The following is a 23,687-nucleotide window of genomic DNA, read 5'->3' on the forward strand; positions in this document are numbered from 1 at the left end:
TGACTGAGCTTTAATTTTTAGTTCAGTCTTCAAGAGTTCTTGTGTTCCACTCCCTCTGCATTTGAGAATTCCCGATAAAACTGACATTAAACTTATCACTTTGCCATATTCATTGCCTGCAGCAATGGCTCCGTTGAGCTATCATGATAATTTTGTAATGAACACTTCACCCCTGTCAGAACACTGTTTTTTTTTTTTTTGTTTGTTTGTTTGTTTTTTAATACAGGAAGCACTGGATTCCTTGACTAATGGAATGACATCTCTTTTCTTTTTCCCTTGGCATCAAAGCTAAGTATTATTATAATATTACCTTTGTCTAAAAGAAATTTTTCAAGGATAGATTTTATCAGAAATTTGATTTCAGGAAACATCAGGACACAAATTCTTTTGAATTAAATGTAAAATAATAGTAAAGTAGATGAGACTTGAATTGTAGTAAATTATCTTAGTATTTTAAGGAACGGTGAAGGAAACTAAACAAAACATTAGTAGGGTATCAAATTGTCAACATTTATCTAAGTAGACTTGAAGGCCAGCAATTTGAAAATCTCATTTGGAATTAGGAAATTCTTATTTCAAGCCATTGTTTGAAGTTTGTGTAAAAAAGGCAAAACCTCAAGCAGCTCAATGTTCCTAACAGTGGATCATAAAATATTCTGATTACATGAGCTGGCTATTTTCTCTTTCTATCCAGGCTGCTCATCCCTTAAGGCCTGTTTCAAATCCTACTATTCTCTGTGGAGCCCAGCCTAATGATTTCGGTCTGATATTGTGACTACTATAAACTCTAATCAGTTCAGGAATGAAAAATGAACTCTTCTATTTAGCATTTATATCTCTTTGCAACATCCCACTTTCTAAAAAATGTTTTTTTGGTTATTTCAATCACCTGGCTCTCATGTTTTACTTATTTATTTGTTACTCTGTTGTATGTCTCATTTGCCCTATTAAATTATAAGCAGAGCATATTTAATTCATCGTATGAAATATTTACTGAGTAATAATGATGCACAAAACACACTCTTAAGGAATATAAGAAAAAAAAAAGAAACAGCTTTTGCCTACTCGAGATTTATATTCTATTGGGATAACACAGATTACGAAATACAGAGGAATGTGGGTTGGGGGGGGGGGGGATGTTGAGGAATAAAAAGAGAAGGGAAGAAGGTATTGTCAAGTGTTTTATATTTACCTCATTTGATCCTTACAAAAACCCTGGGAAGTAGGTGCTATAATTATCCCTATTTTATAGGTGAGGAAACTGAAGCAAAAAATCAAGTAACTAGTTCAGTATCACACAAACAGTGTCTGAGATCATCTGAACTCAGGTCTTCTTGACTCCAGCCATTAGGCTCTCTATCCTTGGGTTCCTCTAGGAGAAAAAGAACACTAACCACTTGGCAGATGGGGTCAAGGAATGTCCAGAAAAGGTTTCATATTAAACATAGCACCAACATGGGGCCAAGAAAGAAGCTAGGATTCTAAGAAATAGAAATGAGCATAAGACATATTTCAGTCATGGGGGGAGGAACCGAGGGAGAAGATGGGATCCTCAATTCGGAAAATAGCAAATGGGCCTGTTTGGAAAGAAGAATAGATAATATGACATAACATGTCCCATTAGTTTAGAAAAACAGGTGGGAAAATGCCAGTCAAAGTCTTTAAATGTCTACCCAAAATGTTTGTTTTTCTTAGAAAAAAACAGAAAGGCAGAGAATGTTTCAATTTTTGTTTTAGAAATATCAATATGGTTTCTATATGGAGTATATAGACTGAAGAAGGGAGAGAAGAGAAATAACAGAGATCAATCAGGACGCTATGATCATAGGCCAAGTGAAAAGGGGACTAGGGCCTCAACTTAAGTAATGGTTCCGTGAATGAGAAGAGGGCAGATACAAAAGAGGGTATGTAAGTAAAATTGATAAGATTAATCTACTGCTAAAGACTGAGAGGGGTGAGGTGGAGAAAAAGGAAGGGGTTGAAGATGATGCAAGTGATAAATCTGGGTGATTCAAATAGATAGTTGCATCTACAACAGAAATAGGGAAGTTTAGAGCAGTTCTGGATGTTGGTGAAAATGAATTCTCATTTAGATACATTGAATTTGAAGTGCTGTTATGATATTGAGGTAGAGATAGCCAGTAAGCAGAGACAATCTGGGACTGGACTTCAGTAGAGATTAGGGTTACATATATAATAAAATCCAAAAGCATTGCTTGATATTTAAAGACCTCTTGAAGCTGGGTTCACTCATTCTTTTTAGTCTTATTTCACATTATTCCTCTTCATGCACAGTTCATTCCAAACTGACCTGCTAGCAAACTAGCTCTTTTTAGGTTAGAAAATTCTGCTATTGACTCCATGCCCTTGTACAAGTGGTCCCTCCACAAATAGAACATCCTTCTGCCTTACCTCTGCCTCTGAAAAGCCTTTCCTTCCTAATCTTTCCTTATTTTTAATATTCTCTTGCTATTTGGAATACTTTCTACCTATATATGTATATTCCAGGCCATTCTCAATAAAGAATAAGCTCCTTTAAAATAGAGGTGATTTTATTTTTTTCTCCATATCTATAGTGCTTTGCATATAGCTGTATAATGTTTGTTGAATTGATGTACCAGAAACCTTAAAATACACTGATTATTTGTAAATAGCTGCAGAGTTCTTTTGCCAAAAATAGTTAGAGAAACACGTAAAGCTTCACTTGAAAAGTTTTAATATACAGCTGCCAATTTATTTATTTTATTCATATATCACTGATTTCAGAGTCTTGTTAAACACTTCAGAATGTACCCTGACCCTTAAGTTCCTAGTTAAAATCTTTCCCATTAAAGTCATATCAGATAAAACTAAGGAATAATCATTAAGAAGGGAACATAGGAAAATGTTAACTTCTATGAAGTATCATAATATACTTGTCTGGTCACTTTGGTCAGAACTAAAAACTAGTTCTGAATTTTTAATTTAAAAGTCATGAAAATTGGCAAATTATTTATTTTGTTGTGTCCTTTTCCCTTCTTACCCTAGAGTGCAGACTTTATAGCTGAGTATAGTAAAAAAATCAAAATGCTTTTTATATTACTAAAACTAAGTGAATAATTTATTTTGAGATACAGGCTGTTAATCCAGATGAGCACAAAAAATACATCATCAAACTGTGCTTTGTTGCCTTGGCTCAGGACCACAGTGACTTTGACAATTTGCAAATCCGAAATAGAGCCAGAACCACATTTTTGAAAGTGAAGTCATAAATGGCATCAATTTTCTTCTTCTTGCTGACTATTCAACTGTACAATCATAGCACCAAAGACCGTTATTTCCCTAACAAATGCATTTTTTAAGGCAGTGGCTTAAATGAATTAATACACAGATACACAATATTTAGGTAAATGTATTTCTGTTACTAGTACTGCTAGGATGGAATATTAATACAGGTGCAATGCCTTTTTTTTTTTTCTTTTTTTGCTAGAGTAATTCATTTATTTGTAAATGGCCTAGACTATTAAAATTGAGCAAAGGAACAAAAAAGAGAATGAAGGAGTCTAAACTGGAAATCTGTACCCAAAGTACCTTTATCTCATCTATTTTTAAGGGCACACATAATGATTTTTTAAAATTTATCTGGGCTCAGTTTTTCAAGGTTGTGGAAAAGTGTTATTGTGCAAATTAAATAGGAATCCTTAAGGGGAAAACAAAGGTGATTCTTCTCCCCCCTCTCCCCCCTTATGACTAGGTAATGATTAATACTATTATTTAACAATATTCTACAATCAAGCAAGGTTGTAAATCATGGGTTCTTTGATCAATCAATCAATTTTTAAGTTTTTACTAAGCTCCTTAAATGTGTCAGATACTGGGCTAGGCACAGGAAAATACAAAAAAGAGGTCAAAGACAATCCCAGTCTGTGATGACCGCGTATTTAAAATCAGCCGGAGTCAAGAATTCAGGTTAAGGGAAAAATCTTCAATCTTTATTGAAGTGAAGAGGTGAAAAAGGATTGCGATAGCAATATGGGCAGCTGCGACAGAAAGCCAGCTAGCAGAGGGGGATCGGAGGTGAAGGGCCATTGCAATGGCAATGCGAGTAGCTGTGTCAAGACACCAACCAGCAGTCTCTCCTTCCACTTCTCTCTCCACCCCTCTGCCTCCATCCACCAAAATTGTCATTTCCTATACAACACATCAGGACTTGCACAAAGAGTGGGCGGGAGCCATTCTTTCTCCAAGAATATATATTTGCATAATGTCTCCTACATAAAATGATAAAATTCTGGAGGACTAGTGTAATGGGCTGAGGCTTGAGTTGATGCACTGAGGTTCCAAGCACGTAAGGCTAAATAATAATTGGACCACCTACTGTAATGTAGGAGGTAGGATTTACGAGTTAGGGGAATAGATAATAAATTGTATACTGGCACACTGATGTGTCCACTGGGATATCCAATTTGAGATATCTGAAAGGGAGTTGGAGCACCTTAGGAAAATTTGAGAATTATCAGGGTATTAATTAAATCCAGGAGATTTGATGAGAGCAACTATAGAATACAGAAATAAAAGAGAAGAGGATTAAGAACTCTCAATTAAGCTTGAGCTGGAAAAGGATGTAGCAAAGGAGACAGGGAAGGGGAGGTCAGAGAAGGAGAGGAGAACCAGGAGAAAGTGGTCTGTCAAAAACGAGAGCAAAGAATACTAAAAAGAAAGTGATCAATAGTCTCAAAGCTTTCAGAGATCAAAGCAAATGAAGACAGAGTAAAGGACACAATTTGGCATCTATGAGAGAATTAGTGACTTTGGAGGGAATAATTTTGGTGGAATGATGAAACGAGCAGAAGAGGAAAAAAAATTAAGATGAAAGAATGTTTATTGCCTATGGAATAGGCATTCCAGAGGGCATATTGAAATGGCTGGGGGAAATTAAGAGAAAATTTTGGGGTGTATTAGGGACTGAGCTAAGTGCCAGGGATGCAAAGAAAAGCAAGACCCTGCTCTGAGGAACTCACAGGCTAATGAGGCTAACATACAAATAACTATATTCAAACAAATTAGATACAGGACAAACTATAAATAATCCACCAAAGGAATGCAGGGGAGGGAAGAATTATGAAACCTCCAAGTTGCATTTCTCTATCAGTGATTTTACAACAAAATTTTCATAAGATTATTGATAGTCTGGATGTCTGTCTTTGAAAATTATTCATATCCTTTTATCTTTTTAGCTATTGGGAAATGGTTTGCAGACTCAAATGCTTAAATTAGGTCCTCGCATACCTTAGAAATGAAACATTTCTCAGAGAAATTTGTTGCAAAGATGTTTCCCTTCTAAATTAGATTAGTTGAAAATCTTAAAAATGTCACATAACCATAAATGTCTGTTTTATCTATTTCATCTTTTTTACTTCTTCAGTCATGATCACTTTCCCTATCCATAGATTCAAAAGGTAATTTCTTCCTTGTTCCTCTCATTTATGATGTGACCTTTTATACCTAGTTCACATAACCATATAACTAAGGTCTAGATATATGATGTGAATTACTAATCTAAGCCTAATTTCTGGTATTGTCCAGTTATTGGCCAATAGCAGGTTCTGCCCTTAATATCTAGGGTCTTTGGGTTTATCAAGGACTATGTCATTGTTACTATGCAAGTTTGCTTTTCTTTCTTTTTACTGACCTCTCTCTTTTTGTAAACAGTATCAAATCATGTTAGTGATGAGTACCTCATAGTATAGTTTGAGACATACGGATAGATTTCTCCCTTGTTTTTCAATTTTTTTTCATTATTAAATATGACTTCCTGACTTGTTCTCTCTAGCTCTTATTAGATTTTGTTGGTCTTAGAGATAATTATACTTAAGACTTATGTGTACTTACATTATACCTTAATTCTTAAACATATAATTGCAATTAATTTTAGTTAACTATAGTTCTCAAAGTATACAATCATATCATAGCAAAAAGTTAAATTTGTTTTCCAAGGATATTATCACTAGCATTTGTTGAACTTTTAAGATCTGCAAAGCATTTTACAAACAATATCTCATCTTCATAAGAACTCTTAAGAGGTGTCATTATCATTCCCAGTAGATAAGGAAAGTTAAATAGAAGTTAAGTGACTTGCCCAGATTCAAAAAGCTAGTGCTCATCTGGAGATGGATTTCAAGTTGGGTCATCCAGACACTGACTCTACCCCTCTATTATTGCCACCTTGCTAATTCTTTACCGAGGCATATTCCTTCCTTTCTCCCCTCCCATCCCCCCCCCCATTTCTATAAGTAGCATTTCTAGCACTATGTTAAATAATAGTGGTGATAGTGGGCCATCCTTTCTTTACTCATGATCTTAGCAGAAATATCTGTTCTCCATTAAATAAAATATTTACTCTTGGATTTAGTTTAAAGCTGATTACTATGTTAAGAAAAGATCATTTTATTCTTATTTTTCCAGCACTTTAAGTAAAAATGTATATTGCATTTTTTTCAAGTCCTCTCTCCCCAATTTACTGATATAATTGGATGGATTTTGCTATTTGCACTACTACTACAGTTTATTATATTTGTAGTCTTCTTTATGTTATTATTGATGTCCTGACATAAACCCAAACTACCCTTATGTATAATATTTGTACTGTGCAGTTTAACATACTTACTAATATTTTATTTAAAATTTTTGCATCAATGATATAGGAATCAATTAGGGAAATTTGACTATACTATTTTTTCTTTGCTTTGTTTCTTCTGGGCATAACTAAGATGAGAAAAAGAAATATGACAAATGTTGAATGAGATATAGAAAAAAAATGGGACACTGATGCATTGATGGTTCACTTGTCAACAGATTCTACCATTCTGAAGAACAATTTAGAATTGTACCCAAAGGGCTGAAAAACTGCCTTTTTGACTCAGCAATACTGAGCACTAAATCAGTATTCCAAAGAGATCAAAGAAAAAGGACTTCATTGAAACCAAACAGGCTGCAGATATAAAGTGGAGTGAACTAATTACAGAACAATTTTAATTTGCATTGGGTTGGGTACCTAGAAGTCTCACCCTCAAACCCCAAACTTCTACCTTCCTCTCCGACACAGTTTTCTGGCATTACCCTCTAAGCTCCCTGAGGGCAAGGTTTTTTTTTATTTCTCCTTATTTGCATCCCTAGCACTAATCCTACTGCCTAGCACATAGCAGATGTTTGACAATTGTTTGCTGAGTATATTTTATCAGATTTTTAAAAAAACAAACTACAAGTATCTGATATAATTTTATTTTCATTTTTATGTTTTAACTGTGAATTACTTTTTAAAAATTAGGGATCTTTTGTTATTGCTTAAGTTTTTTTAAAAATTGCATGTTTAATTCATTTATTTGGTCTCTTTCTCTTTTGTTGATGAAAGCATTTAGAATAATTTAGAATTTTTTTTCGGAGACCTGCATTAATTTCATCTTATATTTTTAATACATTGTCTCGTTACTTTAATGATACATTCTGTGGTTCCTTTAATTTTCTCTCTGACTTACCAGTTCATTGTAATCATGTTATTTATTTTTTAAGTGCTCTAAAATTTTCTTTAAGGGAACTTTTTTAATTTGAAGTTTTCTGTATTATCATTAGTAAAACAATGCATTTAGTATTTCCGATTTTATGTACCAATGAATGATTAATTTTTGTTCTATGTACTATGTACCAGTGAAGAAAGGACCCCAAACTCAAACTCCTTGAAGGAAAAAATCTTCAACTCTGCCTCAGTGAGGAACCCCGCCAGAGGGAAACAAGACAGTTTCATTCTTTTATCTAGGTGGGGTTGGTTTAGTCCAGAGCAAAATAATTCCAACCCTACTGAATTAAAGAAACTTACTCAATTCTATTCAAATTCCAGCTCAAGCTGAAACCCAGCTAGTAGATGAACTAACTTGGGACTCGACCCACTAGGCAGCCCCCTTCAGCTGTAGTCAAACCTCATATTATAAAAAAGCCAATCTAAAATCCTCTCTTTGCAGAGGTTCTAACCATGCCATACTGTTGGAATCTTTACAAACTGTTAAGCCATTAGAGTTGATAAAGACAATAATTATCAAATTTAGCATGGTTCAGTATCATTGATCTGATCTTACAAGGGATTTTGGGCCAGAACCTGAAACAAGGTACTAAGTAGAACTAATTGATACAATGCTTGTGTTCATACCTTTAGAGAGCTCATAAGTATGGGAGATTCACAAAGTAAACTTTGCAACTCTGTGAATTCACACCTCTCTTGAAACTCTTAGGGCCAGAGAGCACTCTGGGACAGACACAGAGCACTCTGGGAGATTGAGAGCCAGAAGCTCTCTTTGAGAGGCAAGACAGATTCAATTTCAACTTTCACCTTGGTGTTGGCTGGAGGCTGAAGAAAGCAAAGGCAGAAGCAAGGGACAATCTGCAAGAGCTCTTGGAACCAAGCAGAGAGCTTGGCCTCTGAGCTAACCGGGCCCAAGGAAAGAGATAAGAAATAAAGATCTGAACTTTTAATACCGGGCTGCGTTTGGAGTGGTTATTGCTTTTAACTGAAATTAAGGCCGCCTCCAGAAAACCTCCCCGAAAAACCTGCTCTCCCCCAGAAAAAAACACTATATATATTTTAAAGAACAAGAACACCAAACCATGCTATGCCACGCCATGCCAAGGAAGCTTCTGACCACTGAAACAATATCCTTTTCCAGTGCTATCCACTCTTTACCCTTACCTATTTCCCTAACGAGACTTTATGTCTCTCTGGCAGGATTTCTGATCTTACTTCCCAATCCCTATAATAAACCTGTTTTATCAATCTAGATAAATTCATTTACAGAGAATCCCTGTGTCACCAGAAGGGGGGGTCCCCAAAACTCTCTACCCTTGTGCTGAATCCCAAGGGAGTGCAGGGGAACCAAACTTCTCCATTTGGTTCCCTGAACCCCGAACCTGCCACTAGACCTTATCATTTAACTCCCTGACCACCAGAAACCCTAATCTCATCATGGTTCCCTAAATCTAGACCTTATCATTTGGTTCCCTACTAAAGGGAACCCCAAAACCTAAATCTCATCATTTTTGTTCCCATACCGGGAACCCCCAAAACTAGAATTCACCTCATCACTAGGAAGAAATAAATTCTTTACTGTTCCCATTTAGAAATTACCAGAGATCTATCATGTCTAATTTTTCTCAAGTTTAATTCAGGTCTTTAAATTCTTTCTTATTTATCACTTGGCTAAATTAGTCCCATTCTGAAAAGGATACATTAAAAGTCCCCCACTATTATATTTTTACTACCTTATTTTCATTCCAATTCAATATGATTTATCTTTAAGAATTTAGATGCTATGTTACTGGATACATATATATATTAAGTATTAATATTTTTCATTAGGGTGCCTTTGAGCAGAATTTAAATTTCTTATCTCTTTTTATCTTTTTTGCATTAATGATAGTCTTATTTGAAATTATGACTGCTACTTGCTACCCTGCTCATTTAAATATACTTGAAACACAACCAGGAAAGAAAAAAATTCAAACATGAAGAATCCACAATTTGAATCACATAAGACCTAGCAGAGGATACAGTAAAAAACTATAAATCTTGGAATACCATAAAAGGACATTCAATGAATTGCCAGACTTTCAGGATTTTGTTGGGGAAAGACGGAAGTTAATAGAAAATTTGACATAAAAGATCAAGAGAAATATAAAGTAAATGTCAATTTATATAATAATTACAATATTTAATATATTGTAATATACAATATTGTATGTAAAGTCTTAAAGTTAGAAAGAAATATAAGGGTAAAGGGGATAGATAGGGGAAGAGAGGATAAGGGAAGGATTTTTAGAGGGAACCCAACTCACATCAGATCTGGGTTAAAGAGAGCACATATACATTTAGAAGGAAATAAAAGTCTTCTAAATTTATAAAGAAATAGGGAGGTGAAGGAATAGGATGTGAGGGTGGGGCGTATTAAAGAAAGGTACACAGGTTAACAGGAATAGGTTAAAGAGGGATAGGGTGGGGCAAGAGGATAAGGGGATGGTATTTGGAGGGGTGGGTAGGTTAAAGAGGATCATTGGAGTTGGGATACCTTAAAGAATAGAAGGGCAAGGAAAAGGATAGAACTAAAGAAGAGTCAGGAGTAATAGGAAATAAGAGGTACTTACAAACATAAAATATAGATCAAGAGTTGAATTTATTATGTGAAAAAAAACCCAACCAATCATCTCAAATAAAGTCAAAGATAAAATAAATTTAATCAAAAGAGAAACTACACTATATATGTCAGACATATGAATCAACATTGTTTTAGACTATTTAAAATAGCTAGACAGTATAAGATTGGAATATTGCTGTGATATAAGAAATAATGAGTTGGTAAAGTTGGAAAAACAAGAAGACTTGGAAGAAAGATGTTAGTCACCTTTAGAAAAACAGAAGACAAATAAGCATAGTGCATTCTTATACAAATTCACAGGAATGTATTTGTATTCATGTGAATGATAGCAGATATCTATGTGTGTGTTTATCAATATATGCATATACATATGTATGTATCTGTGTGTATATATATATATGTATATACATATATACACAAAAGCATATATACAAATACGTGTATGTATAAACATATACATATACACACATATGTCTATGCTTGATGATAGCTTTCTTTAGGGGAGGAAGATACAAAAAAAAAGAGTAAGATAAAAACGTGCATAGCAGAGAACAAAAGAAAAGCATCAAGGAAGCAAAAAAAAGAACAATTCTGAATACAAGTGTAATATTTATTATATAGTGTAGAAGGCTGAAACTCTAAAAAGGTGTGCTTGAATCAGAGACAACAGAGCATGTAAGGCTAATTACCTATTTGATGTGAGACAATGGCTCTGTTAGCCATTTCCCTCTATTCTGCCACTTTGTATTTTTCTCTGTAATAAATATATACCCATATGTATAAATTAACTTGTCCATATGCATATATAAATATATTGCATATGTGTATGAGGGGTGTATATATGTATACATACACACACACATACACCACACAAGGATGGCAGCCAATCACAAGTTATTCTCTTCCTGGGCCTGCCTGATAAACACATAAATATGGACAGACATGCACTTTATATATACAGACATATAAGGATGGATGGGTGGATGACTGTGTTCCCATTTATTCAAAGACAGACAATAAAAGAAATGCTGAAAAGTATGTGCCTGACAAAATACTGACTTTATTCCTTGATTCTGAAATCTTCCTTTCACTTCTTGGTATTAAGAATTTGTGTGTTACTCTGGTTGAATTCTTGGTTGTTTGAGGGTTTTTTTGGTTTTTTGTTTGTTTTTGGAGTACAACTGAATGAAACAGAAGAAGGATCACTTTGTAAATGCTAATGTAAACGCTTTAAAAAAAAATGCTAAGCATGTTAAAGCCCCACATTGACAGTGGAGCAAAGAGAGAAATGTAGAGAAAAGGCTTTTCATTTTCCATGATCACATCACTATCCTGATTAAACATTCAACCATCTGTGTGGCAATGGAAGCCAATGCTGCTCTATTCCAGAACTCTCTTTTGTGGGAATCAATGAATCTTGGAGATCTCTATTCAATAATATAGGTATCCTCCTAGTTTGCTCCTCATAAACTGCCACTCCTGCTCTAGGCAAGATCAGGGCAGTTCTCTTGATATCATGGGCCAGATTGACCAACTGTGTGTAGAGATTAGAAAACCTCTCACAGACTCTGGCCATTCTCTTCCCCCTCACTCGTGACAGGCCCTAATTTGCTGATCATGGCAATGAATCTACAGCCCAGAGAACTGGACCCATGTGTGATGAACACCACAAAAACCAACGGGGGGAAAAAAGGCAGCACATGGCTATTTGACCAAAAATGGCTGCTAGGATCACAGATGAGTAAGATCGATGATAATATCAAAAGTCTCCCAAAAAACACAACAGTACAAAACAGCCTTCTTCAGAAACAATCAGAAGCAGATCATTCAAGCACACTAACGAAGAAATAACAGAACAGGTAAATCAAGGTAGGTGGCTAAGAAATGGGCTTCTGTACCAAACAGTATCAGATCAGTGCCCAGCAGCCCACAATGAGCCCAGGTGGTCTGGACTGGATCACAGCAAAAGGGAAAGCCAGACTATTACTTGGGAACACCAGTCCTGAAGCCACTAAGGCAGCACAGGAAGAAACCGCCAGAGTGGCATCTGGGAAACAAAGCACTTGGTGCCTAAAAGGAAGCTTCCTTCTACTACAGTCAACCACATCTGACTGAAGCTTCTCAGTAGTTTTTACCAAAGGACAGAGATACCTTTAGACTTCATACTGCATGAGAAAGAGACATGAAAAAGAGCAAAAGGCCTGAACCTAAGTCAAATTAATAGAAGTCTCAGCTAAAAACAATTCCTGCAAATGATTAAGACCAAGTTTAGTTATCACATCTAGGACAAACCAGGATCTGACCCATAGCAACCAAGAATGCAGAAAGGAACAAATTCTAACTCAAAAATAAAGTTTTAAATGCAGAGGCTGGAAATAGTAATATAAAGAAGAAAACACTCAACACAATGAAGAAATACCTTGGGCTGAGAGAAGTGCAATAGGAAAATTCAGAAGAAAAAGAATAACTTTATAACAAGTTCCAGCAGAGCTTCGGTGAAAAGAAATGATCTACCCACAAGGACTACAAGAGTACCTGGAAGAAATGAAACAAGAGATAGAAAATGCAATATTAAAATAAATGACAGCTAGAAAGGAGGACAAGGTGAATTAATAGCTTAGAATAAACTGTAGTAAAATCTAATCAAGAATTGAAATCCTTGAAAATTAAGAATGAACCAAAAAGAAAGCAATTGACTTCCCAAGACAAGAAATGCTGAAACAAAAAGATAAAAAGAAAAAAGAAAATATGATACCCACTATTAAAAAAAAAAGTGACCTGGAAAACAAGTCAAGAGAACTCAATCTGAGAGGTACTACAAATCCTGAAAATTTTGAAACTTCCTTATCCATCTGAAAAACAAAAGATAGTATAATACATTTTAAAATATCATAAATTAAAAATATCAAAATCTATTAGAACCAAAAGGCAAAGTAAAAATACAAAGGTTCCTTCCAGCTGTCACTCCCTGAAAGAAACCCAGAAATGAAAATTTTCAGTGAAGCCATAACCAAAATCCTGAGTTTGCTGGTCAAAGAAAAAAATACAGGTAGGAGCCAAAATGAAAGAGTTCAACTGTCAAGATCACACACGTTGTGGCAGATGCTAGTATAGAGGAGAACTTGGAATATAGTATTCTAAATCAATAAGAAAAAGGCTCACAAGTAGCAAGAACTGAACAGACAGGATAGAGGATAATCCTGTAGGAGAAAAAAAAAAGGAAGTTAAAATCTCAAAACATTTCTGATAAAGGAGGCCAAAATTGAGCATAAATTATGAAATGTAAACTCATGGATAAAAGGAGCCAAGATGAACAATACAGCTGAGCTTCTATGCACAAACTCCTTCACCAGAGGTAGAAAATATACCACATTGAATTCTAAGGAGGAAACCCAGAAAATATCCAAGGAAGTCATTTGTCTGGCCTAAGTCAGCAGAGTGACATAGATAGACTAGGAGCTAAGCATTCCAGTACCCAGGGAGAGGCTGACTACTATGGTAAGAGCAGTTCCCAGCCACACATGATTGAGCCTAGACACATCCCAGGCCACTGGGACAGGGAGAGTTGATAACTCGGAATACTGTTGCTCATCATTCAGTTCTGGGTCAGAGATTTGAGGGTGGACTGAGAAAGGGACCTGTCCACAGAGATGGAATTCCCAGAGAAATAAGTCACGCCTAGTGTACTGAGGGAGGAATAAATTCAGAAGCCAACAACAATGGTAGTGTGGCTCAGATTACAGCAGCAGAATTGGATCTCAGTTCCAGCATCTTACTTATATGGAAGAATCCCAAGACCAAAAGGAAATCTATAGTTTTCTGAACTAACAGAATATTCTAGATATGTGGTGAGTGATGAGTCCAGCAGCAGCCTTTATTGTTTTGACCAAACCTAGGCCAGAAACTTGCAGAGTTCAAACCAAGGGGATATCAATCAGACTTTGCCCTGGCTTACACCAATTTGGAGAAAATGACGGTTTGCAAATCCCCGGTCTACCCCTGGCAGCTTGGAAAAAACATCATACTCAATATCCCAAAAAAACAGCAACAGAATGAGCCTAAAATGTTCCTCCAGCAGAATGGCAGAAATCAGCCCTAATATAAAGTATGAAGTCAGGAAGTAGGTTGAAAGAATGAACAAACAACACCCCGCCCCTTCCCCAAATTCTGATGTAACAAGCTATTATGGAAGTAAGGATGCTATCTATCTCTGAACAGAGAGGTGATGAACTTAAAAAGAAAAATTTTCTATGTCTATGTGCATATAAGTATATATACACAAATATATTTGTGATTATACATATGTATGTATACATATATATAATATACATACACATATATACATAAATATACATATATATTTTGATGATGCCAATGTGAAAAAAATGTTTCATTTCAATATAAACACTTAGTACAAGAATTATTTTTTTCTATGTTGTTTTCCCTAATAGGGTGGGAAGAAATAGAAGGAAAAGAGATTGCTGTTAATACAAAAAAATTAAATTTTTAAAAAAAGGATTGCTAAAAATGGTCACAAAAAACTTCATTTTTGAAGGATGAAAGATGAAAACAATGCTCAAAATGGCAAATGGGTAAAGAAATGGAAACTAATATGAGGTACTACCTTATATTTAAAAGATCAACAAAGAAAATAAAGAAAAGAACAATTATTGGGTTATCTGAGAACACCAATTCAATTTTGGTTGAACTGTGAATTAATTGAACCATTCTGGAAAACAATTTAGAGATGTTTTCAAAAAGTCACTAAAATGTCTAAATGCTGTGACACAAGATTACTGTAAGGCATATATCTCAAGGGATTTCAAGGAAGAACAGAAAGGAATCACATATACAATATTGTATACAATATAATATGGAATAATATATTGTATTATTCTATATAATACTACACATACACACACACACACGTACTTTTTTTATCAACAAAAAACTAAATACAATAGATATCTTTTATTTGGCTGAAGCAATTGCAGTATATTAAATGTAATGGAAAATTATACCATATGAAACTAAGACAATCAGTAAAAAATGAAAGATTTCTTACTAAATGAAGCAGAATAAAAAAAGCAAAACCAGAAAATCAATTTAATTGGAATAATGACATTCAGGAAAACAATTTAGAAAGACCTCAAAACTCTGATAAAAGCAAAGAACACCACTGACTTCAAAGGACTGATAATGAAATACATGGTCCAGCTCCTGACAGAGAGGTAATGAACTAAAGAAACAAATAAACAATCAAAAATGTGACCCAATGTGGGTTTTTTTTCCCCCCACTGAACAAAGAAGGGCTTCTACTTGGTTTGGACAGTGGGATGTGGTGGAAGAAAGGTAAGAGGACAGTGATACAATTACAACAAAATGCCCAGAAGAAATTTAAAAATCCAAAAAACACAAAAAGTATACAGGTTATTTAAATTCACATATTCACATGTTTCCTGAAAATTATGTTCACAAGAAAGCAGAAAACATAACTTAGGAAATATAGAAAGAGGATGAACTATACATCATCCCTGTTATATTATCCTTAGGATAATTTCAATGAGCTTACAAAGGATATGTTCATTTCCTAAAACATTTATCCTAATTTTTAAAAGTAGCTATTTTATTCAACTGCATTCTATAGAACTTCGTGTATATAAGAAAAACAGTAAAATAATGTTATTTGCCTAATCATTTCTACGTGAACCCCACTGAAATAAGAAAAAAAATAACAGCTTTCAAAATATTGAAAATATTGAAAATGAAATATTTCAATATGTAATATGATTTCACAGTATAGTAAAAATAATGTGCCCCAACAATATTGGTGCAATTTGATAATTTAAAACTGCAGTAAGGTTTTCAGGAAACAATGGATTTGTGATTTAATTGATTTCCATGTTTCCTTTTCTGTTGCAGATCATACCCCATTCCTGTATACTCTTGGTCCTTATCCTCCCATAAGTTTGCTATTCTTGTTTTATTTTCTAAGGAAAGGTAAAGAAAGGAAAGAGGGGAAGAAAAGAGGAAGAAATGAGAAAGTAGTGAATAAGATCATCAGAAACTAGGAAAGAGAAGCAGTCAAACATTTGGCTAAGAGAAAAGTCCAGAAAACAATCAAGATCTCCTGGTCATTCTGGAGATCTCAGAGGACCATCAACACCAATACATTTCTCACCTGAAACACAATTCAGACAAAAGTAATAACAAGGTCAAAATGTCATGCAAATATAGCCCATTGAGGCTAAAGACAAAAAGAAATACTATTAACAGTCTTTTTGAGATGACAGCAAAGAACTGAAAAGATCAATGTCAATGAACTGGGAAATAATTAAAATTGTGTTATGTGAATGAAATAAGAGTATAACTTTTCCAGGAAAAAAACAATACATATAAAGAATTCAAAGATGCATGGGGAGACAAGGGAAATGATGAAAAATGAAGTAGAATCAGCAAACACTATTACAATATAAACAGAAAGAAGCAAAATAAAGATCTCGAAAAGGGGTTCAGAAAATTCACTCACCATCCCTTCACGATAGAGGTGAGACTGAATGAGCATGGAATCTGGTCTGTACTCTCAGACACATTCCAGTTTTGATTAGCTGAATTGCTTTTATTTTTCCTTCTTTTTTTAAACATTATTACAAGGCAGAACCCATTGAGAAGAAGGAAAAGAAAAGCAAAAGTAGAAATGAATGTTATGTAGAAACCAAAGATATTAATAAAAATAAGAGAAAAATTAATTTAATCAAAGAAACAAATGTTGATTGTTCAAGACAGTGTTAACTCCATTTTGGGGACCAAGTACAATTTTGCATGCAAAATTATCTTTCTCATATAGCATGGGGAAAAAAAAACTTTTACTGTTTTCATCTGCTTTAATGTGAAACTATGTTAACACAAGGAACTCCAACTTCAAGAGTCTGGATTGAAAAAGACAAGATTGTGTCTTACATAGGTTGTCATATATTTTGGCACTTACCTGCTCTAATTTAAAGATATGTTGATTAAAGTAGTGCTGCAAACGTTCATTAGCAAAGTTAATACAGAATTGCTCAAAGCTGTTGCTTTCATAATCTTCAAATCCAAATATATCGAGAACTCCAATGGACAATGTCTGGGGAAAAAATAAAAACGATGACAAAAATTATGTTCACTTACTAATTGAGAAAAGATCAATTAAAAAGTTCTAGAAATGGAGTAGGAAGCATTTTCATTTTTTTTTTTTTTTTTTTTTTTGCCTCGGAACATTGTGGCCAAAAATATCATATCCAGAAAAGTTAAGCATAATCTTGAACAACAACAACAAAAAAATGAACATTCAATGAACTGAATTGTGAACAAAAAAGACCTGAACTTGATAGAAAATATGACATATAAGAACCTAGAAATTAATTTCATGGGACTTAAATACAAACTGTTTACATTTTATATGTCAAAATGTAAATCATATGTCTAAGACTGTCTTAGTAATTAGATACTTTGAAAGACTAGAGTAGAGCTGAGTATATCATACTAAAAAAGTAAAACCATGTAGGAAAAAATAGAAAGAGTATCTTATACAATGGAGTATATGAGAAAGAAGTGACACAGAAGAACTATATAGGGGAGGAGATAGTTCTGGGAGGGATTGGTAGTTCTGGAACCCTATTCCCATCGAGAATAACAAAGAGAGAACTACATACATACATACACACACATATTTATATATATAGACACGTATACATACACATATATACATACACACACACAGATATAAAAGTTGCCAACATTTAGGAAGAAAAAGAAGAAAAGGGGAAAGAATAAGAAAGGGATTTTTAGAGAGAACCCTGTTCACATCAGTTCTAGGTTAAAGAGAGAAAGAACCACATGTACATTTGGAAGGGAATAAATGTCTTTTGAATTTATAAAGAAATAAGAGGGTGGAACAGCATGAAAGGAAGGAGATAGAATAAAAAGGTGTGCACATTAGCAAGAATGTGATAAAAGAAATGGCATAAATGCTGGGAAGAGAAGCTAAGGGAGGGATCCTTATGGGAATAGGTTAAATAATAGCAAGCAAGGTAGGAGGTAGAAGTAAAGCAGAGCAGTCAGAAAGGGTAGGAAAAAAGAGAAACACACAATCATAACACTAAAGATCAGAAATAGAATTTTTACATAAAAAGGGATCATTGATGTCAAAGTTAAAGCTAAAATATATTAATCAAAAAAAAGAAAAATAAGGAAACTACATTATGTCATTAACAGTAATATATATTGTTTTAGACTATTTTAAAAAATTAGACATTATATGACGGTAATATTGCTGTGCTATAGGAAATGGTGAATTAGTGAATTTAGGAAAATATAGAAAGAATTTGACTTGCAAAGTAAAATATTATCCACCTTTGGACAAACAAGCACAATACAGTCTTACATAGATGCATATGAATCTATTTTGTATATATGTATATGATTATTGGTATATATGTATATTATATCTATTTAAGTGTGCATATATGCATATATCCCACTTAATTATAGCCTCCTTGGTGGTGAATTAGTGAATTTAGAAAAATATGGAAAGAATTTGACTTGCGAAGTAAGATATTATCCACCTTTGGACAAACAAGCACAATACAGTCTTACATAGATGCATATGAATCAATTTTGTATATATGTATATGATTATTGGTATATATGTATATTATATCTATTTAAGTGTGCATATATCCCACTTAATTATAGCCTCCTTGGGGGGAAGGGGGAAAAAGAACAAAGTAAAAAGTTAACAGAAAGGAAAAAAGAAAAAAAAAAGTTGGACCACTTTAAAAACAATGTGTAGTATTTATTATATAGGCTTTGTTGGAATTGACATTTGTTTTATATTTTGAATCTTTTCATCTGCTGGGCATCTGGCAAATCTTTTTTCTTTTTCTAAGTTTTAAATAAATTAATTTAAAAAAAATCAATTTGGATGCTATGCCACTTTGTACATATAGGTTTAGTACTGATTTTACATCATTTCTATTGTACCTTTTTGCAAGACAGCTTCTTTCCCTATCTCTTTTAATTAGATCTATTTTTGCTTTTGTTTTGAAATCAGGATTGCCATCTCTGCTCTTCTTACTTCATTTAGCTGAAGCATAATAGATCTTGCTGCAGCCCCTTCCTTTTAATCTGTGTCTTTGCTTGAAGTTTGCTTCTTGTAAACAACATATTATAGGAGTCTGCACGTTGAGCTACTCTGCTTTTATTTCTAATTTATGAGTTTATCCCATTTTTATCCATGGTTATGATTACTGTGAATTGCCCTTCACCCTATTTTTCCTCCATATGTCCCTTCTCTTTTCCTTTTTCCTTCTTACCAGCATTTTTCTTCTCCCTACCATTTCCCATGATCTGCCTTCCCTTCTATCCCTCACCAAAATTAATCTTCTCTCCTCCTACTTCTTGGTCAGTTGTTGGAATCCTTACAAAGTGTACAGTCATTAGAATTGATAGAAATAATAATTACCTAATTTAGCATTGTTCAATATGATTGATCTGATCTTACAAGAAGATGTTATGGGCCAGAAGAAACAAGGTAATAAGTGGAACTTATAGAAACAATGCTTGTGTTCACACCTTTAGAGAGCTCATATAAGCAAGAAGCAATTGGGGCCAGAGAGCATTCTGAGAGGAAACCCATAATCCCACTATCAGATCCCATAATACCACTCTTTCAGAGGAGATCATATATAAGAAGCAGACAGAGGCTCAGTCTGTAGTTCAACTAAAAAGATTGAGAGGGGAGTGTCAAGTGAATTCAGAGAGAAGCCCTCTCTCGGAGGCAAGAGAGATTCATTCCATCTTCCACCTTTGTGCTGGCTGGAGGCTGAAGAAAGCAGAGGCAAAGGACAACTACAAGAGCTTTTGGAACCAAGCAGAAAGATAGGCCACTAAGAAAAACTAACTGGACTATTTTGGAAGGAGAAAATAAACATCTGAACTTTTAGCACCTGGCTGCATTTGGGTCATTATTACTTTTAACTGAAACTAAGGCTGCTTCCAGAAAACCTCCCCAAGAAACCTGCTCCCAGAGAGAACCATTATATTATTTTAAAGAAGAAAAACACCACATTTTGGTGCCCTGAACGTGGGACTGACAAAATCCTGATTCTGGTGGAAAAGTTCCAATCCTGATTTCAGTGGAAAAGCCTCTGATCCTGAATCCAGTGGAAAAGTCTCCTCAATCCAGAAATTAGGCTAAGATGGGACAGATATTTAGAAAACAGCCTTCTGTTTCTGTTCAAGGAAAATGTTTAGAGAAAATTGTCAAGGTTTGATTATAATTTTGTAGCAGATCACTGAACTTTTAGAAACTGTAAAGAATATATGTCCTTGTTTCTCTCTGGAAAAAGAATTGGATCTAGACGAATGGAAATTAGTAGAAGAGGATCTTTGTCAATTCTATAATAAAAATGGATCTAACTCAATTTCCAAAGACATACTTAATACATATAATTTAATACAATTGGCTTTAGGAAATTTTATTTCTACTTTTTAAAGCATTCTTCTCCCCTGGCTTGCTGAGGTTGTGCCTATGCCAGCACAACCTGTACTCTACTGTGCTCCACTCTCACCAAGGTGCCACTTTTCCTAACCAACCTTCTAAGTTATATTTGGTGTCTGTGGTCTCAGAGGTCTGGAAACTTTCCTTCAGTTTAAGTAACCTTGACTTTCTGGAAATATGAATATTCGTTATATTGATCATCTTTTACCCTAATTGTAGCTTTTTTGGGGGGGGGGGGCGGGGGGAGGAAGTGTATAGGGGGGATTTCTCCAAAATAGGAAATATACCAAGTTATGAAGCAGTCTACTCTACTTTTAGATAGCTCTAATTGTTAAGAAGTTCCTCATTCATTGTTGCTGTTGTTTGTCCTTTGTTTCCCCCAAGACATTAAGCCTAAAGACATTCATTACATTAAGACTAAATTTGCTTCTCTGAAATTTCTTCCTATCCATCATGGACTTTTTGATACTATAAATATGACATGTTGATCTAGTGATTAATTAATGAACATATTACAGGAATAATTGAATCATATCAAATTCAAGATTTCATTATAAACAAATACATTTTTTAAAAAAAGATTACAATATGAGTTTGAGATGCCTATAAGGCTTCCAGTTTGAAATATCTAGTAGACAGTTTGAAATGCTTAGCTGGAACTCAGGAGAGAAGTTAGACTAGATATATAAATTTGATAGTTACGTAATACATCACTGATTTACCCTCTGACTGCTTCCCCACTGTCTTTAGACTATTACAAATGAAATGCCACCTCCCCAACTGTAAGCTTTCTCAGCATATGGATTTTATATGGTTTATGAATTGTTAAAATGTTAAATACCTTCTTACTTTTCATTTACTCTCTTTCCAGAACTAAAGAATTTTTTTTAACTATTTAGTGACAAAACTGTACAGAATTTTGAGTGGAATAATAATTTTAAAAAGTTGCCATGTTCACAGAAGAACATAAGAGAAAATTCAAATTATAAAGTTCATGTAAGCTTATTAAATAATACACACAATGTTCAGAACTAGCAATCTTTGCTTCCTTGTAGATTTTCTTTTGTTTTCTGCTATGCACCTTTTGCTTTATTTTTCCTCCCTTCCTCTATACACCTCCTCCCCCCCCAAAAAAAAGCTACAATAAGGATAAAAGATGATCAATATGATGAATATTCATATTTCCAGAAAAATCAAGGTTATTTAAACTAAAGGAAAGTAAAGCAAGCAAAGACAAGAAAACATTAATATACAATGATTACAACAAAGAGGAGGAGGAGGAGGATGAAGAGGAAGAGGATGAGGAGAAAGAAGAGGAGAAAAAGGAAGAACAACAACATATATCATACAAATAAAATTAATATTACAAAGAATATTAAGGGCTCCAAAGAACTATGAGAAGATACTTCGCTCAGCTCCTTTAGAGTGTTGAGGGACACTGCTCTTCCTTTTTCTTTTTTTTTTAAATTATTATAAGGAAAATCTCTGAGGAGTAAAAGAAAAAAGATGCCAGGGGAAATTAAGATAATGCAAAAACAAAATACACAAATAAAAATTTGTTTTGAAGAATGCTTGCTGACTGACAGATTAACTTATAAAATATTGACATTAAATAGTAGGTGATTTTCTGGCAAAATGATGGTTAATTGTAAATTGTAAAATAGTAAAGAAGTCAGAAAGCACTTATTAAGCAACATTTATATTCCAGTCACTGTGCTAAGTGCTGAATATATAACCAAACTTCTGCTTTTATCAAAGCTATAAAGTCAGCCAATACTACAGATAAGTTTGTAATACCTGAAAGTACTACAGAGAAAAAAGGTGATGTGGGCTGGGTTAGAAGGTTATGATGAAAGGCTCAGGAAAACATAATCGTAATGAAAGGGAAAAGTAAAAAGGCACTGAAAGGGAGAAAATTTTATAGAATTCTCAAACGATAATTCACAGAAGATTTCTAGAAGAATATCCCTATCTCAAAATTTCTGTTCAGAGTCTATAGGAAAAGTAATAAGAATGTTTTTGAAATAAATACATAAATTTAGAAGGATAAAGGATGTTTCCAAATTAACATATAGATATAAAACAAATTACCTGAATAGATAAATAATAGAAATATTATCATATCTTTTCTTAAATTCACTCACATTTTAAAAATAAAAAATGAGAATTTTTTTTTTTATCACAGACCTAAAGAAAGGAATGCCAATGCATTCCCTATATAGAAAATATGATTGTTTAAATTGAATCACAGCAGAACTGTTTTTCTCCCTGTAAAAAAATTACTTCTTTAAGTTATCAATACTATTACTAAAAAAAGAAATTTCACATGTACAAAAATGAAAATATAAGTAAATCCAATGGTTTACCTTGGTATTCTCTTCCAAATCCTTGGTGTTCAAAAGTGCATGGTTAATTCGAAAAACTATCCAGTCAAAAAGGGCACTATATAAAGATTTTGCCATGGAGTTTCTGACAGTCACAGCCTATTAAAGAAAACAATAGAAGGGAAATTGGAATTGAGAGAAACCTTTTTTGTACATTTTAACAGACAATGTTAATATTATTTTTAAATGAAACAATCAACATGCATTTAAAGGCACCTCACTATGAGCCAAATAGGCCTGGACCTAAATGATGAAAGTACCTACCATCAAAAGGTGTATGGTCTATCAAGACAGAGAACATTTGCTCATAAGTATACATAATAAATGCAGATTAATTTGGAATAAAGACTCTAAAATATAGTAGAAATTTGGAAAGGCATGATATGAAAGAGAATACTTAAACTAAATGGTAAAGAAAATAAGACACAAGAGTGAAGAGAGACAAACCCAAGGTATTTATGAACACAACTGGAAAATACATTTCACACAAATAAAGATGGATACAAATGAATGGAGAATTATTAATTGTTCATGAGTAAGCTAACCAACATGTCTATTTTACCTAAGTAATTTTATTTATTCAATACC

The 23,687-nt window shown here is 33.9% G+C and overlaps 1 protein-coding gene across 1 annotated transcript in view; it reads right to left on the reverse strand.

The window, feature by feature from the left end:
* The window catches only part of MYO9A (myosin IXA), a 289,464-nt gene that overhangs the window by 123,940 nt on the left and 141,837 nt on the right, over positions 1 to 23,687 (reverse strand). Inside the window, exons 10-11 of the mRNA XM_051981925.1 lie at positions 23,082 to 23,198; positions 17,164 to 17,298 (exon numbers count right to left, since the gene is read on the reverse strand). Coding sequence (XP_051837885.1) covers positions 17,164 to 17,298; positions 23,082 to 23,198 — 252 coding nt within the window. The remainder of the gene's footprint in view (positions 1 to 17,163; positions 17,299 to 23,081; positions 23,199 to 23,687) is intronic.

The sequence above is a fragment of the Antechinus flavipes genome, chromosome 2 (genome assembly GCF_016432865.1).
Source record: "Antechinus flavipes isolate AdamAnt ecotype Samford, QLD, Australia chromosome 2, AdamAnt_v2, whole genome shotgun sequence".
Classification (NCBI taxonomy): domain Eukaryota; kingdom Metazoa; phylum Chordata; class Mammalia; order Dasyuromorphia; family Dasyuridae; genus Antechinus; species Antechinus flavipes.